General features: G+C 46.0%; 1 protein-coding gene across 4 annotated transcripts in view; it reads left to right on the plus strand.

Moving 5' to 3' along the window:
- WNK1 (WNK lysine deficient protein kinase 1) overlaps nt 1-18104 on the plus strand; it is a 64751-nt gene that overhangs the window by 13244 nt on the left and 33403 nt on the right. For all 4 annotated transcript variants that reach the window (XM_053462746.1, XM_053462748.1, XM_053462747.1 and 1 more), the window contains exons 2-4: nt 12808-12980; nt 14648-14868; nt 16394-16551. In XM_053462746.1, coding sequence (XP_053318721.1) covers nt 12808-12980; nt 14648-14868; nt 16394-16551 — 552 coding nt within the window. The remainder of the gene's footprint in view (nt 1-12807; nt 12981-14647; nt 14869-16393; nt 16552-18104) is intronic.

The raw sequence follows: 18104 nt of genomic DNA on the forward strand, positions 1-18104 counted from the left end.
ACAGTAGAAAAGAACGGGCAGATTGGACGGGGGCCGATCTCTCGACGGCTTCTGTGTTTCGTAATCCGTCATTTTACTTTTTTGCATATTGGCTGCTTATTTTATTATATTATGTAGACATCTTAAATCAAGACAGAACGGGAAAAGTGATTTAAAATTCACAATAAAGAATAAAAAAAAAATAGGCGCTTTCCCAAGCCCCGGAATATATTTCATTGACAAACTAAATCGGTGTCAGCCGCAGGGCCGCGATCTTCCTCGCTTGTTATGGCCTTGGCAGCGTTCCTTGTTGAAGACGCAGAGCCGGATCCCGTGTGCTCCGCGTATGCTTTGCCTGGGCCGTTCTCTGCTCTGCAGCTCAGTCAGATTACAGCATGGGGACATTTTAAAGGACCTTTCTCCCAAGTCTCCGCAGAGCTCTGTGGCCCTTCCACTTTCAATGATGACCTAAATGATGGGACCTAAATGGTAAATATGTAGCCCCTTATTGGACAGGTCTTCCACAAACATGGATGATCGGGTCCACTGCTAACAAGAGGTCACTAATGTCTTTCATAATTAATGAAGCAAGCAGTGCTTGCTTTATTAGTAAGCGCGGCCCCTTGTACTTTTATTACAGACTCTGAACAACCTTTTCTCTTCCTCTTTTTGATGCAAACCGGTCCGCCATCTGCGTTTTTGGTGTAAAATATTGTACTTTCAGTCGACCAGCGGTGGCGGGGTCACGTAACGCTTCACCTCCGCGCCCCCTGCTTGAAAGCAGATGGGTGCCTGATTGACAATGGCGGCCCTCGGCCAGTTTTTTTTTTTTTTTTTTTATCCCCCTTGTCTTGCAAACCCCCCCCCCGCGCCGCATTAAAACATTATCACTTATCTGTTCTTTGGCAGAGATAAGACTACTGGCTTTAAAGCGGTTGATATCCTACCGTATTCCAGAACGCTGATTACACGCTGGCAGCTTTTCAGATCGCTATGGTAACAAGCGATCGCGCGGAAGATGGTAAACACGCCAACAGCATCTCCAGGATTCCTTAACTTGATTTACTGAGCGGACGTCCTTGTTGTTGGCGTAGTTATGTTACGTACTACTTGTTGTGTCCCGTCCACCCGTTGTACAGCGCTATGGAATTTGATGGCGCTATATAAAACTAATAATATGAGGATTGTAAAGACTTAACCAGTATCTCGGAAGGATTAGTGTTAAATCCATATGCCGTATTACACGGAAGACTCTCTGAAAAGTTTGAATGGATCTCTGTGGGTGAATTCTACGCTCTATGGGGTCTATCTGTGCAATCCAGGCATTGGACTGTATAGAAAGGGTTAAATAATTTAGCAAGGCATAAAATGCAGAGCTTTCCTTTACTCCGTTCTCTGTGTTCTCTGCCTTCGCAAAGGATTTCCGCTCTGAGATAATTTAATGTGTCATCGCCCAGACAGACAGACAGACAGACAGAGGAGCCCGAAGCCTCCCGGATACGGTTTCTACTTTTTTAGTGCCTTTTGCATGAAATCATTCTGCTAATGTATGAAGCGAAAAGATTCCTCCGGCGTGACGATAAACGGATAGCAAAATATATAAAGCGTTGTATATTTCTTCCCTTTTTATAACGCAAACTTTGCGGTAAAAATATTTTTTTTTTATACATTTACAAAATATTATGATTGTTGAAATAGTAAAAGACCATTAATTTTTAAACATTAAAGAAAAAAGCGAGTATTGCTATGACTTGGCAGCTGAGAAGTATTTAGAGACGGAGCCCTTAATGTTTATTATTTGCTGCCGGCGTTCAGCTTCTGGAATGCGGATGATCTGCGCAGAATGCGATGTCTGCAGATTGGGGGGGGGGGTAGCATGGATTCCCCCCCCTCCTTCCCTTTTTAGTTTCTCTTTTTGCCCCCTCTGGGCTGAATCTTCAACATTCTGAAACATATTTTCTTCCTTGGTTAACCCTCGAAAACCTAGCGGCGACATTGGGGTGAAGCGCCAATAACTTTTTTTTCTTGGGTAACGTTATCCTGTCGCCCCCACACTCCACAAAAAGTATGGTATATATATATATTTTTTTTTCTCAACAGAGGAAAGCGTTACGGATTCTTAATTGACTTCCGCTACTTGTTCATTCATAATGTTAGAAGCAGCGGAGAGACGGGGTGATGGCGGGTCGCTCCTTGGCAGTTTTGCTGCATTTCTTCCATGTCTAATATTAGGGTTTCTTTTGGTCTGCGTCTAAACCGACAGAGACGTTCAGTAACTGGACGCGGGGCGGACGAATTGTTTCTAAAGTATATACCGCATTCCCCTGTTGCCATAGTATATTTATTATCGTGGGATGCGTTTGGTCCTCTGAGATCATCCGCCGCTCGGTGGAAGTGGCGGGTAGCGATCTGAAGATGACTCCGCAGCCAAATAAATCACTGTTATAATTGCAGAGGAGGATCAAAGTGACGATTAGTGTTTTGTATATTCACATGCGTCATATTATTAATATCTGATCTCTGGCTGATGGGGGGGGCTGTTAGAATCCGTAGTCCTAATTAGTAAAAGCGACGCCGGCCGACTGTTTGGTGTAAAGCTTCTATTCACAAAGATCTGCTGCCCCCCCCAAACTGAAAATGATTAAAAAGGTGGTTGTTTTGTGTGATATTTTGTGTGATATTTACACACGCCTTACTATGTTATTTGCTGATTCCGTGGTAATTGCTCACTTATTAGATCCATAGGTAAGCAAACGGGTAACGGCTGAAGGTAAACATCGGTCTGCTTCTACAATACATAGAGAAATGGTTGCAGAAGTTAGGGCTCTGGTTGCTTTTCTAGAATAAACGGTGCTATTGAACGGGTTTAACCCCTTCACGACAAAGCCCGTACATCTACGGGCTCACAATGCATTATGTATTTAATGGGTTTACGGACGACATGTTCTTAAAAACAACTTTTGTAGGTCATCGATGACCCAAACTAATTGGGCGGAAGCGTCTGCAGGGCAAAGGCGAGGGCACTTTTATCAGATAATTGTTCAGCTGCTCTTAAGATCTGCCCCAAATACCAGAACAAGGATAGAAAATGTGCTGAACAGTTTAATGAGGAGGAACAACACGAAGATGCATAATGTGCACATGAAACGCTCTGATCTGGCGTATGAAAACACCGTTAATTGGAGGAAACCTTTATCTGATCAGTAATGCATTCAATTCCATCCCATATAGCAATAAAAGAAAAAAAAAAAGCCTTTTTTACAGCCTTTTTGTGGCTGTATTACGCCGGGTTTAGGGAGGACGTTATTTGGAACGGAAGAAACATTTGAAGCTGTATTTGATTTTTCGGGTAACGGGCAGCAGACATCAGACCAGTAACTGCGAAATGCACAGCTGACAAGGGACCGTCTCTCGCCAGCTTGCCGTCACATGTAGGCTGTTACTTTCCCGAAGATATTTACATTCCCAATGTGCTTGCGTATAAAGACAAGTGTCCTTTTATGAGCTTTGTACGGTCAAAGTTCTTTAATAAATTTACTTGACTCGTCAGGTAGGTAAACGGTCGCATGGTTCCCAACACGGTCCGTGTTAATGGAAAAAAGTGTTAATTGTGTAATCTGTTAATTTCTAGACCTTCGGCAGCCCCTTCCCTGACGGCGTTTGGGACTCACTGGTTTTGAGCAGGGATTCCCGCGCTAGGTTGCTATACTTTGCTTTTTAGTGCCATTTAACAGGGAGGTCAGAGGTGAGGCGTATCGGGACAGTGAGGTTTGTGTCATTTGGGGTTATACGGTCATACAGACGGCACATCTGCACAGTGTGACATTTTTTAAGTTACTCCACCTAATTTTATTTTGATTTGTGTGGAAATGCCCAGTGCCTTAAAAATGGTGCTTTTTCAATGTGATGTATCGAATGCTCTATTATCCCCCTGTTTATATATATATATATATATATATATATATATATATATATATGTATATATATATATGTATATATATATATTATAGACAAAAATACTCCTGTATGCTTTTTAGTGTATGACTAGGTCCCGGTGGCCTGGGGGATACTTGCTCTAAAGTTTTGATGACTGCTTTGGTTTAAAAACAAACACTTTTACAAATGGTTGATAGGGTTGTGTCTTCTGCGGCTTCAGTTCTGAAATCTACCAGAGGATTTGAGAGCGTGCATTATCAAGAGACAAATGGATGTAATATTCTAATCCCAAACATATGCAGCGGTGCCCAATGTTTGCCCTTAGTACTCTGCCCCGATGGAAGAGATTCATTGTGTATCTGGTTACGTGTTAGTCTTGACGATATAGGCAATGTGCTTGGTTCCGGCAGACGTCTCATTTATTAAAGTATGTTTCAATACAAGGTATGTGACAAAGCAATTCTTTAACCAATAAAAAAAATCACAATGCATGGTCACAGTGGATTTGGGAGAGTAGATGTAGAAAGCATAAAACATTTTAAGCAAGTTTTAGCGGCTTCACGATCTAAATGAAAGACTGATCAACAAAACAATTGTCATATTACTGGAAATAGTCTTCCAGTGGATTGTATTCTGTTGAGGTCTCACAAATTCCTTTTGGCACCGCAAGCATTTGCTTTGCAGGAATGTTGGGAAGGAGAGAGAGGCCGTCTGATCTCGCTGCTGTGTGTTATATTTGGAAGGTAGCGCTGAAAAATAATATCCTTCTTCTAATTAGCTCCGCTGGGACAGATCTGCTCTTGGGAACCCGAGTCCCTGAAAACGCATGTCATTTCTCACACTGACAAAAGTTTGAACGGCTCGGGAATTACTTCTCCACTCGAAGACAAAGAGCCAACATGACGATTTATAACTCTTCCTCCCACTCCCCAGTTGCTCGATGTATATCCCCCAACAGACTGGGATGTCTAGTAGATAAACGACACTAGATATGTGCTGTTTGAACCCTGTCCTGAAGACTTTCTGGTTCCCAATGTCTGAGAAAGATCATCTCCTGGAGTCTTAATGTGCGGAAGTGCAGTGTAGGCTGTGGTTGGGGCCCTGGATATGATGATTAAAAAGCTATTTTATATACTTAAATATACTCGGTAACCAAAGTACTCTTCTACGGCAGGGGTGTCCAACGTGCAGCCTGCGGGCCAAATGCGGTCCTGCGTGAGAAGGGCCGGACTGGCCCCCTGGCAGATTTCCTGGTGGGCCGGCCGCTCCGTGGCCTGGCAGACCATCATTCAAAGCGGCCGCACGAAGGGTGTCGGTGTGACAGAGCCTGTCCTGGTGTGCGTGTGTTTGGGTGTCGGTGTGGCAGGAGCCTGTCCTGGTGTGCGTGTGTTTGGGTGTCGGTGTGGCAGGAGCCTGTCCTGGTGTGCGTGTGTTTGGGTGTCGGTGTGGCAGGAGCCTGTCCTGGTGTGGGTGTGTTTGGGTGTCGGTGTGGCAGGAGCCTGTCCTGGTGTGGGTGTGTTTGGGTGTCGGTGTGGCAGGAGCCTGTCCTGGTGTGTGTGTTTATAAAAGTTGATTAAAAAACATTTCCACTGCTTTTTTCATTATCGCCAAATTAACCCTCTATCAATATGCATTATAACGCTAAAAGGCCGTATTTTCCCAGTGAAAAATGAGTACGGCCACATTTTCTGAAACTTGGACGCCCCTGTTCTATGGGATACCAAATGCTGTCTCTCCAGTTAGTCATGTGCCGTGTGCTGTCTGTGCTTTGTGGGAGTTAGTTTTACAGCTGTAGATCTTCCCCCGGTTATAAACCAGCGTTCCTCATAATGGCAAAGCCACCGGGCGTGAAGAACGAACCTGGAAAGGTGCAGATCCCCGTTACATCAGACAGAAAGCAGCGACGTATGAACTGGAAAGACTCGTGGAACTTTTTAAAAATGGAAATCTGTCTCTCCAGCCTGACACAACAGTCCGGCATCTCGCAGTGCCTGACCTATTTCAGATCTCGCCTGTGGCCGGCGGTAATAACAAACACACCCGCGCGCTCCACCTGACTTTCCGTGCGGGATTCTCATTGAACCTGTTTGTCTAAGCCCTAGAGTGTTCCTGTTAGGATCCCTGTCGGGTCACCTTATGCCCCCTGCAATGGGTTACCAGCCAACATAATCACCGGAGTCGCCGTTTACCACATGCACCCGACCTCCAAAAATAAAAAGCCAGCCGCGGCTCTGACTCATGGAATAATCCGTCCCCGGGGGCTCGAAGCCAACGGCAAACAAGTACAGATAAGCGCAATCACTACCGGCGTCCTAACGGGGCTTTCCATGGTAAAATAGATAAAATATGGGTATTATTCACGTTTATTTTTCTTTTATCTAGGTGGTCCCCTCCGAGGTTTAAGATAACCTTCTGAATGAGTAATGTTAACCCATCTCTGGCCTAACGTATGTTCAAAAAGATGTTAAGTATGATAGACTAATTTAAATCCAAAGTTGTGCATTTTTTATTTTTTTTTTAACTAAAAAACACCCAATATTTATTAGTTGTACAGCACTGTGCAGTGTGGCGGTGCTGCTGTATAAATCAATAAACCATGATTGATGAGGAAAAGCTGTCTGTTATATCTGAGGTCAGGATAAACGGACAGACGCGTTTGGGGTCCGAGTACCCCGTGATCTGGATATCACCCGAGCTGCACGGTGTAATTTCCGCTTTTGTGCGTGAGATGGTGTCTATCACAAAATATTATCTCTTTGTGTACCGTGATTCTTGTCGTTCGCTCGAATAGACTCTTGATTTCTGTTTATTTCCCAATGAATCTGCAGTATGAATGAATCCGGGCTCGGAACGTGCCGGTAAACGCAATTACCGTTTTTTTTGTACGTTCCTAATTACAGTAACCATGGGCACTATTTACACATAAATGTCTTTCCTGGCACAGCCCGTATCGGATTGTCTGCTTGGCAGAGTGAACACTTTGGCTCTTTGACTTCTGGCAATAGTAATGTATTCAATATACAGAATTTACCATGGCCCCCTCCCCATCCTGCACAAAGGAGCATATACATATACATATACACATATGGAGAAGCTCCCTGCTCCAGAGAGGCAAGGGTTAAGAAAGCTTCCTTAACATGTTGGGGAATATGTGTACATGTATGTGGGCATCTGTGCAAATTGCATTTTTTTTTCTATGAAGAGATGTATGGCTTTCTGATCTTGTCTGCGTGATTCTGTTATAGGTCCAAAATCTACCGGCCCTCTTACACTCGGGGCATGCAAAAATCAAACAGATCATAAAATCATAAACCGATAAATTATCTTTGCGAAAGTAAACATTCCTGTGTGTAGTAAAAATGACTTTATTCTGCTTTGCGTGTTCCGTGTGAGGTGCAACGAGGTTTAGGGCTTGTGGACCTCCATGGGTCCTCGCCCAGTGTGCTGAACACAAGTTTAATGAGCAGGGGTGGCCAGGCTTTGTGTCCCACAAATCACTGAGATCCCACTGTGTATCGGCTCGGAGTGCAAATTTTCTTCCCATACCCTGTCCTGAGTCGAGGTTTTCTCGTTACAATCTCACTGGCCTCTTTGTCGGGATCTCCAGTTCTGCGGCTCTTGTTCCCGAGCGCCTAGGGGAGGAAAAAGCTCAGTGCTTCTTGGATGAGAAGCCCTGCAGCCCACACAGTCCCATCGGCCCACTCTGTCTTTGCGTGGACAGCCCCTCTCGGCCGGCCGTGACCTCCCGTTACCTCTGCTCTGTAGCCTTGGAGCGCAGTCAGTCTATTGTTTAAGCAGGGAGGAAATCTCTTACAGGAGGGGAGCGTGTCTGGCCTGGTGTGCCCTCTCCCGGGGGCTTGAAGTGGGTCGCACTGCAGTTTTGCGTAGACATCTCCATTTAAAACTGTCGAAAATAGTGTGTTTCTAAAACTTCTATTCTCTTCTTTATAAAACGTAAGATGAACGTTCCGGAGCGCGACAAGCTGGTGTGTAGTGAGCCGGTTTAATGTAAGGGTGGCCATCGGGTTTGGCGAGAGATTGGGGACCTTTAAAGCCCATGACCTATAAAATAAAGTAGAAAAACAAATTACGGCCGTCAGATTCTGATTCCGAATCACTCACTTGGTCACAAGATGTTTTATTTTGTTACTAATGTAATTTAACACCCATTCATCCCGCCCGTCTCCCGGATAACTGTAACTCGATTGCCATTGACCTTTTTTTTTTTCCCTGGTGCTAAACACAGCCGACTTCATGGAGAATAATAAACTTTAAAAGCAGATTTTTGGGACTGATGAAACATGTCTCCTCTTGCCTCTAATGTCTGATGCGTGACAGTCGCCCGCAGCGAGACGTTGGTAAACCGCGTGGCCGCATATAACCTTTTCAGTCCATCGTGCGGTCTTGGTGAGACGTGTGTTTTTGGGGTCAGTTACAAATATTTTAGTTGTTTTAAAACAACTTTGCATTACAGAATATAATAAACTTGCATACAAACCGATCAGCAGCTGCCGCTGTTACCGATGAGGACACGCGGGGCATCGCCAAGCCTAAAATCATGGCAGAGCTTGTTGCCGCAGAACGGCTCCGTGATGACCGCTGGAACGCGTTGCCTTGCGAGTGCCGGCGTTCCGATTTATTCCTGTAGAAAAGGGGATCCGTCCGCTAAGGGGAGCGCAGCCAAGAGAGAATCGATTTCAGCTCCCTCGCTTCACGAGTCCATTAAGGAGGCTCAACGCTAGCAAAGTTTCTTCAGGAAGAAGGTCTGAGAATAACCCGACGGAAGAGGAGGCTTTAAAGCAATTAAATGATACATTTCTGCAGGAACAGCTCGGCCGGCTCTACATAAGAGGTGTTACAAACCTTTATCGTGTGCAGTGAAGTGACGGCGTTACAACCACAACATTATCTTTCATGAACAGTGCATTTCTGTGAACCCAACCGGTTTTAATCGTTAAATATCCATAGAAGGAGGGTTTCATGCAGTTGTATTGGAAGGGGGTTGAGCAGTCGGGGCTATAAATCACCCAGGGACCTGTTCACTAAACGGTGTGATCTGCCCCGTGCTTTTGCATCAAGAGGTGGACTTCACTTTCGTACAAGACCCTCTTCAGCTTCTCCTCAGAATACTCCGAGCTTCTCACCTCTGGGTGACCGCTCTGTTCCATCCCCGCCGAAACGAATTAGAACGCAACTTGGGACGACCGGTGAAATGTTCAGCCGTTCGGCTTATTAGCCCAAGATGAGCTTTTAGTTTTATCTTTAAATTAACGCTTTTTTCTTGTTTATATTTGAATATTGAATATAATATTGAATATTGAGCCATTTCTATATTTTTTTTTTAAGAAAAGATCTGGCGTCTGTCTGTCTTGCGTCCACCCAAAACCGTTTGTCTGTCCCTTTGTTTATAGGCCGGCGCTACGTCCTAAATGCACTTTAAGTGCCTTTTTTTTATTTATTGTATGAAGCGAATTGTTGACCGTACGGTGTGTTGATGTTTATCTGCCCCGATATTCTCTGCGGGACCTGGAATTTTCCCCATTGCTTTCTCTGCCCGGTCCGGTGCTGGCGATTTTCTCTGTCGCTCTGCTGTAAACACCTGATTGTCTCCCTCCGAGCAGAGAAACTGCACAGTCGGGCGACGGCCTTTCTACGGCTTTCTATTATCCGGGATTTTGCTGCCGAGATTGTTTTTTTTTCGGCAGGGCGCTGTTTACGGGCCTCCTATACGTTACCGTCAGCTAATCGGCTGTTTAATTTCCCTATCAAAGTATATGCATTCTTCTTTACAAGCCCCTTCTGCGATCCCTGAGCCGGCACACAAGGAAAGAATCATGTGCCGGGAGCCAATGAAAACCCCGTGCGTTTGGCTAGGGGGCATGCCACGGAAATTTAAAGGGCCCCCATAGCCCGCGGAGCTCTGGTTCGTCCCTTTAACTGTCTATATTTTATACTTTGTCTTTATTGCCTCTGAATGTTCATGCCTTGAAAGACATGGCGCGAGTTAGAACGGCCCGGCATTTAGTGGATGCCGCCTATTGTTTAAACGCCCGGCGATGCTTTATTCCGCGCCCGTCTCGGCACTGGCAGGGTTAAAGCCGCTCTCTCTCCGTGTGATTTATCGAGCACGTTTCGCTGATCTGTCTCTGCTTCCTCCTTGCCGGCGGTTTGTGTAGCTGGCGGGAAGTAGGGAGCAGGATTTTTTTCTTTAGTTCCCTCTTGGCCGCCTTCCATAGCGTTGGTCTTGGTGTAACGTTAAGAGGAGGGCCGTGCGTTCCTTTCCGTCTTGCCGGTGTCTGTTGCCGAGCGTCCACAGGGCCGCGTTTTATTCTCTGTCCTTTTATTTTCCAGTCATGGGATCTGTTGCACGCACGGCGCCTCTTAAAATATCCGACCTCCGTGTTAACAAGGAAAGGCAGCGCTAAACGGATGCACCCAAGAAAAAATTAAAGTAACCCTGTCCTCTCTGTGTTTATTTTTCAGGGAGTTTCCAACCAGAATTTTTTTTGCTGCTGTTAATGGGCTGACATTTTGGATACGGTGGTTCGTTGGGCCCCACGTATCTTCCCCACCCCGGTGTTGATCCCTAAGGACCCCTAGTGCCTAACGCAGCCTTATAAACAGAACGTGCATATTAAAGTGCCCTTTGAAAGTAGATGCATAGGGGAAGCTGCAGCTCCAGAGCTACAGTGCATTACCCTCTGCAGTCAGTTCTGTGACATTTTAGTTGAAACAGCGGGAGGGGGGGGCTTTCTGCATGAAGAAAATAGCATTAGACCCCCTGGCTGGCAATGAGTATAGTGCATGGGCTGTTTGGAAAGCAGATGCTGTGTTTGGCCCCCGGGTGCTGAGGGGGGGGAGAGTAGAGAAGGAAGCACCAGTCATGTTCTGATTACGTATCACGTCTGCAGATGTCTTATCTCATAGAAACGCAGAATGTGATGGCAGACAAGAACCGTCAACCCATCCGAGCTGCTTGTTTTTTTATATATATGTTTCTGGGAACGGCTCTCTTAGCATCCCAGGCGTACTGGAATTCCTTTGCTTCATTAACCCCCCCCCCCCAGCTCCTTGAATGACGGTGCGTCTCCGCCGTTTCCTGAAACCCTGAGGTCGGGGGAACGGAGGATTTTACGGGATTGGCGGCTTCGGCCTCTGCCGAGAGATTCCACACCACGGTATCTCACCCCTTGCACCGATTCCTCGTCCCGGCAGTATTATCACGATGGCGGGGGGGGGGGGGGGCGCCGTTCTCTATCCCGGATAATTGAGGACTTGTCCGGGGAGATAAGACTGACGAGCAAAACCTCTTTGCTGTTCCATTAATACAAATCCCTGGAATAAAAAGCCTGGCCTGTAATGCGCTGCTCTCTGATTTATCGCACCGCCAAAGGTTTAATTCAGGTCGGGCCGAAATAAAACTATTTTTAAAACCTTATCCGTGCCCCGGCGGCTCAGGTTGCAGAGATGCTCTTTCGGGTTAATGTTTTAATGCTTCGAGTGTAATATGCCGTTTAGCTGGCGATGCCTTAAAGACAGTCTGACGATTGGGAAGTCTTCAGCCAAATGCATCTCCTGCACGCCATTTAGTTGGGAAAATAAAAATGTAAAGGGGTCGTGAAGTTTAAATTCTCCCTTTTAACGGGGATGTCTCCGCTCCAGGCTCCCGATCGCCGGGTTTGATCGCAGTCCGTTCGTTGTGACGCTCTCCGGTAGATGAGCACGGGAAGACTTCCCAGAGATACCCAGCCCGCGTCAAACAAACGTATGCCGTTCTCAAGAACTTTACTCCAGCGAGTTCCTAGAAAAGAGAATAAACAAAAGCGTCCCACGGGGGATGATGGCGGCAACGTTTGTGTGACTGCTCCGCGGGATGCCGTCTATTTCAGTAAAATATATTTAAAGCCGCGAGTCTTTCTCGGGACGGCTCGTATTGGGAAGCAAGGGCTGGTGCGGCTCGGCGGGTCGAAGGAGAGCCGTTTGTGGCGTTGCTTTAGCACGATGTGTAAATCACCGGGTTGTGTTTATGGCCGTCCGGTTGCAGTGTTTGGGTTGAGGTAACGATGCTGGTTACATGGCGGAACCGGGGAGGCTGGGAATTATTTTGTTAAGCGTGTGGCTCGGGAGGTGGCGCGTGTGGCGCGGGGATGGCGTTTGGCTCTTCAGAGGGCCGGATCCACTAACTCGTTGCGACGTCGACATACCGGAACACCACGGGGAAGGGGTCTGAATAGATTTTTAAATAAGTGATCGTTGTGTTTCTCTATGAGCCCTGAGTTTTTTTTGTTTTTGTTTTTAATCCACAAAAACAACTTTTCTTATAGCTAATAAAGTTTCTGTAAGAATTTTCTTTTACTCCATATTTTAAAAATATTTAGAAACCAGCCCAGTAAGAAGTTCTGCTATGTTGGATCTGAACCTTGGAGTGGTTTAGAAAGTGAGCAGCAAAGTGAGCAGCGTGGATATAGAGCACGTGTGTAGTTTCCGCGTATGTAAGGGCCGAGTGCATCATATAGGTCAGCGTCGCGTATCTATGCTTTATAATGAATGTGATGGAATTGGATCGCTTGGCTTGTAACGCCGCAGTAGAGGAGACGTTGAATGTTTATGGAGAATGTTGCATTATGTGAATGTTATATTATGTGTATGAGAGCTGCTGTACCGGTCCATACGCCGTGAGCTTGGTCTTCCTAGCCGTATAGACCCAGCTCTTTGTTTATTCGGAGTGCTTTTGGAGAGTGCTTGATGTCCCGATGCCCTTGGATAATGCTTCATGTCGCGATTGGCACGGCAATGTTCAGGATGCGCCGCTGCTCGCCGTCTGCCTGCGAGTTTTTCCCTTTGCTTACGTCTTCGCTCTCCGCTGACGTTTCTGTGTTTATATCTTTAAAGGACCGCAAGCTGTCAAAGTCTGAACGCCAGAGGTTTAAAGAGGAGGCTGGGATGTTAAAGGGCCTTCAGCACCCTAACATCGTCCGATTCTACGATTCCTGGGAGTCCACGCTTAAAGGAAAGAAATGTATTGTTCTGGTGACCGAGCTGATGACTTCAGGGACCCTAAAAACGTGAGTAAGAACTCTGAGCCGGACCACAATACTGGGGGTTATCCGGCTCTTTGGGGATTGTACGCATAATCCCATTCCTTATTACTTCTTTTTTTCCTCCAATATAGGCATCTTTAGGAGCATAATTACGTAATTACATTAAATTGCATAAATTAAAGTCCTTGAGCACAGAATCCAGTGACCCTGATTTATCTCATTTTGTTCCAATAAACTCCCTTTATCTGCAGACCTGGAGGTCGTCTTTTATATCCTACCAATAAAAAGAAACGCATTTTTATATCCCCGGCAGATTCTGTAGCACTATTACAATAGAACAAAAACAGACAACATTAAAATTGCCGATATACGCAATAGAAAATAACATTATGGATGCTTGCATGCCGACGCAGAAGACGGCCCAGCTCATGTGAACTCATTAGGGGATTCCATTAAAACGAATCCATTCCTTTTTAAGTACTTATGGCTGGGAAGAGATTTATCTGGCTCCCTCATTTACGTTGTTCTTGGAAATCTTTGACTTTTTATACGTTGCGCAAATGTGAAGGCGCTGCATTATCCGGGGCGCGTTCATTCATTCGCTCTCTCTTTGATGGGCGTCTGGCTGGGCCGGAGGAAGTTTTCAAGGAGACGGGCGCGTTTCAGGCTTTGTTCTGTGCATTCGGAGTCTGTTTTTAGCAAAAGAATGCCGGGAATGTGAAGCGGGTAACGTCTCTTCTGTCAGGTCGTTTATCAATAGGCCCCAACGGCCCACAGTCCCTGCAAGAGAGACGCCGCTGCCCCCTGCTGGTGGTAAACGCACTTCTCAATGTAATAGCTGCATGTTCTTACTGCAAAGCACAATAATATTTCAGGGTTCTCGTTCATATACGGCAGACCATAAAATAAAGGATGCGCCCGAATTATCCCCAGTGTTACCCGCGGGGCATAAAGCTAGTCGGGTGGATATTATGTATCTGTTTACACTGATTTTCTTACCGCCGTCCTGGCTGTATGGCTTTGAAATCCTCGCTAACCCATTCTCAGCAGCTGCGAGCACCGTATCCGGTTTCTCCTCTGTGGTTTTACATCCAGCCAGCTTCGAAGCTGCAAATTTTCAAAAGAATTAACGCACCACCCGATCTGATTCCCAGCCGCGGCTTTAAACCCAAGATGCCGCGTTAATAGGGATTAATGAGCGTGATGCCTTGGTACGGAGCCGGGTGATTTCATCCTTCCAGACGTATTGTAATGTAGAAGAATTGGGTGGCAGCTGATGATGTGCGGGCGACGCCACCCGCGCGGCCAATTTAACACACCACAAAAAAAGGGCACGGTAACGGCGAAGTAAAATCACCAGAACGTGGTATTAAGGGAAAACGGTTTCCTATCGGCTGTCATATGCACTAAAGTGCATATAATGGTTGGAATGTCCCTTTCATGTAAAAATCATGTTTATCTTACTCGGAATATGCTATAGACACTTTATATACATCATTTACTATTCGTTGACAAATCTCCGTGGTGCACCCAAGGCCCTGGCGCTGTTGGCATTGCCAGCTGGGTGTTTGCTATACGTTGCTTTGCCGTATAGCGTACGCCTCCTCAGCAGCCGAATATAAGCAGATGAGTCTCGTTAACCTTGTGAGTATTCATTCAATGTGTCTCCATCTTTTTTTTTTCCTCCCCAGATATCTGAAGAGGTTTAAAGTGATGAAGCTCAAAGTCTTAAGGAGCTGGTGTCGTCAGATCCTGAAAGGGTTGCAGTTCCTTCATACCCGCACCCCTCCTATTATCCACAGGGACCTGAAATGCGACAACATCTTCATCACCGGCCCTACAGGCTCGGTGAAGATCGGGGACTTGGGCCTGGCAACCTTAAAACGAGCTTCTTTTGCCAAGAGTGTCATAGGTAAGTTCACCGCACGCATCTTCCGATTTCCCCCGTTCTCTCGGAACCCATCGTTTATCTGATCGCAGCCCGGCTGAGATCGTAATCGCAGTAATCCTGCTAGAAAATGGGTATTATGTATCTGTCGGTTCCCTGAGATTACTTCATTTGGTGAAAGGCAGGGCTGGTAATAACCCCCTTTTAGCTAAAAGCCGCAGTGGGAATGAAGCCAAAATCGATCGCTCTTGGATCGCAGAAGTTAATACAGAGAACGTGGATTCTAAACCGATAGATCCTGCTACATGAGGTTCTTAGTTCTTGAGCCACGTCAGTATTGTTTGCTTGAGATTAACCGGTGGTTCCTGTAAATTGCACGGATTTGCCGGTGCTGCTGCGTTCTTTCTAACAAACGATCCTAGAGGTTTGACGGATCCATGCTCGTTCCCACAGGCGCTCTGTGCTAAAGGTGGATTTACTTAGTTCGGTCTTTAGAGCCGTGATTTGATCTCTCTGTTAAAATAAAATAAAGTGAATATGGGTATTTTCTAAATATACAAAGTATTGATTATTATTTTCACTACCATCGCGTTTACTTGAAGATGATTTGGCGTCTAGAAAAGCTTGCAGCGTTTAACCTTCTTTCTTTCCTTTTTTTCCCCCCCTTTTTTTAAACAGCGAAGGCTTTTTATTTTGGCAGAAATTCCTAGGTAATACCCCCCCATGCCCCCCCAAATTGTTGTGTGGCCCATGGCGGCTCGGGTCCCCTGGTAATGAAACTCGCGCTCACCTCTTTTCTGTATTTGAGTGTCTTTCTGCCTGTAGGCTATGGCTCGCCATTATACGCTGCAGTAGGCTTTTAGGGTGTACTGCAGCTTCTCCGTAAGTATGTGAAGGTAAGGTCTCCGGCGAGCGGCCTTCGCGCAACCAGACCTGACGTTTTCATGCCCTGCTGTTATACGTGGATTCGTAGCTGGCACTCTTCCATTGCAAGGTCTCCAGTTCCCACCGCGTAGCCGGGTGAATGGAGAGTTGTACGCCGAGCTCGCTTTACTAACAGCCTTTTTCATTCCGACAGCAAGCGGAGACGTCTTTAAGGTAGGTGCGGGGAGGAGAACTCGTTCTCTGTGTTGGTGCCGGTAGGAGCCGCATTGCATCTCTCCATTTACTAGGCGTTTTAGTGGAATTATACGCAGTAACTGCATTCAAATTTAAAATATTTCGAAGGGGGGCTCCTCTTCGCTCGTTTCATAGAATCTTTGTACGCTTCGGTACGACACTTTCTTTTTTTTGTGTTTTGTCCAGCGTTTTACCCCATACAGGTTTTGTGTCCTTCCCACGTCCCTCACACAGAGGCCTTGCAATGGAAGATGTGTAAATTTTATCCTCTTTACAGATTAACTAAGAAGTTTTCCTCCTCTTTCTCTTTCTTTGCCCCCCACTCTGTCTCGCAGGTCTCCTGCCCCGGTTCCGACCGCGGTGAGTAGCGACTCCCAGATCCTGCTGGCTTTGAGAAAACTTAGAATCTGAAACGTTCTTTTAATTTAAGGTACCCCTGAGTTCATGGCCCCAGAGATGTATGAGGAGAAATACGATGAGTCCGTAGACGTGTATGCTTTTGGGATGTGCATGCTTGAGATGGCCACGTCCGAATACCCTTACTCCGAGTGCCAAAATGCCGCGCAGATCTACCGCCGGGTCACCAGCGTAAGTGTCTCCTCGCTTTCCACATCGCTCCCAGCCTGGCAGAGGGGAGGCCTTTAACCTCTACCTACGTGCTTGATCGAGGGATGTATAGAAATAGCTTGTATAGGTTATACTATACTAGATACTATGTGATCATTGCATAGTCTTCAAAACAAGAACGGTCTTCGTGTGCCACGCCATGTAGATGGAGTCTGATCCCAACACCTTAACTTGACCTGTATGTTTACTCCCAGCAAAAGAAAAGGCGAAATGAGTTGGCCCCTTATACACGGTGGGGCGTTCTCTCCCTATTCAGTAACAGATACGGGCATCGTGATGTTATTCCAACAACATGGGTAATCTCCAACTAACACGTGTATGAAAAGCTTTAGTGATATCTGAAATAGGTGGTGTGGTGACCCAGGGGCTGCTATATCAGTTCTGCGTATCATATGCATCTAAGTAACCTTCAAAAACAAGGTGTGATGGGTGTAGAAGCTGCAGCCCTGCAGCTGCTCCGTATTGCAATGGATTTTCTAATACAAGTAAGCTAGTGCCCCATTTTTCATAGAACTATTTTGAAGACTTTAATGTTACTCAACACAAAATGCTGACACCAGAATTCTAATACCTCGGGGTAAATTTTTATGGAGCCTGTTTTTATAAAAAAAAATTTTTTGGGGGGGACACAATCTGCCCACAGAATTCCGATACAGTTTAAACTAGGATTAAGCGGAGTAAATTCTCACTAATCTGTGAATGTCTGGCCCAACGCCATGACTGTAGCTTGATTTAGAACTAGAATTTAGGGGGTCTGCCACCTGCTAAATCAGACATTACATTAACTCCTTTCGGGTACAAGCGGATGAAAAATGAGTGACCTTGCACGCGTTATCCATCATGATCAAACCGACTGTCAGTCATTATAACACAAAGCTGGTATATAGCGCAAAATACATCTTAGATACATCTCTAGATACAAAATAAATCTGAGATCCACACCCGGGACAATTTAGTTTTTTCTATAGTTGAGTTGGACTCAAATGAGACCCAAATAATGAGCAGTTATTCCCAGGTTTGCCTACAGAGGGCGCCGTCTTGCCTCGGTTACTCCACGACAGTCCCAGTATTATATATGGGTCAGTGGCAGTACAAAGCGTAAGCCGGACTTGGAGCGGTTAACATCAGGGGTCTGCTATCCCAGGGGGGGGAGACCCCAAGACCGTAAGGTCGCTGAACTGGATGCCCAAAACCAGTACTTGGAACAGGCAGCCGCGCCATGCGAAGCTCTGTGTTTTGGGGGTCATACTGTAGGACTGCGATAAATTTGGCAGCGATAAGCGGGATCCGAGTGCATCGGCCAGATAACGTCTGGTTTTGTGCATGTATTATACTAGTAATATGACGCATAGTTACACTGAGCATCACTTAGTAGCCCAAGAGGTAATCTGTGGCATTGGAAGCCGATGCCAAACAATATGTGGTTGTATTTAACACTATTAAGGCTTTATAGATCGGTAGCACCAGCGATCTACCAGTCGCGGTGATTAGATCTGTGCATTAAGTCCCTTCGT

The sequence above is a fragment of the Spea bombifrons genome, chromosome 4, assembly GCF_027358695.1.
Source record: "Spea bombifrons isolate aSpeBom1 chromosome 4, aSpeBom1.2.pri, whole genome shotgun sequence".
In the NCBI taxonomy this organism is placed as follows: Eukaryota; Metazoa; Chordata; class Amphibia; order Anura; family Pelobatidae; genus Spea; species Spea bombifrons.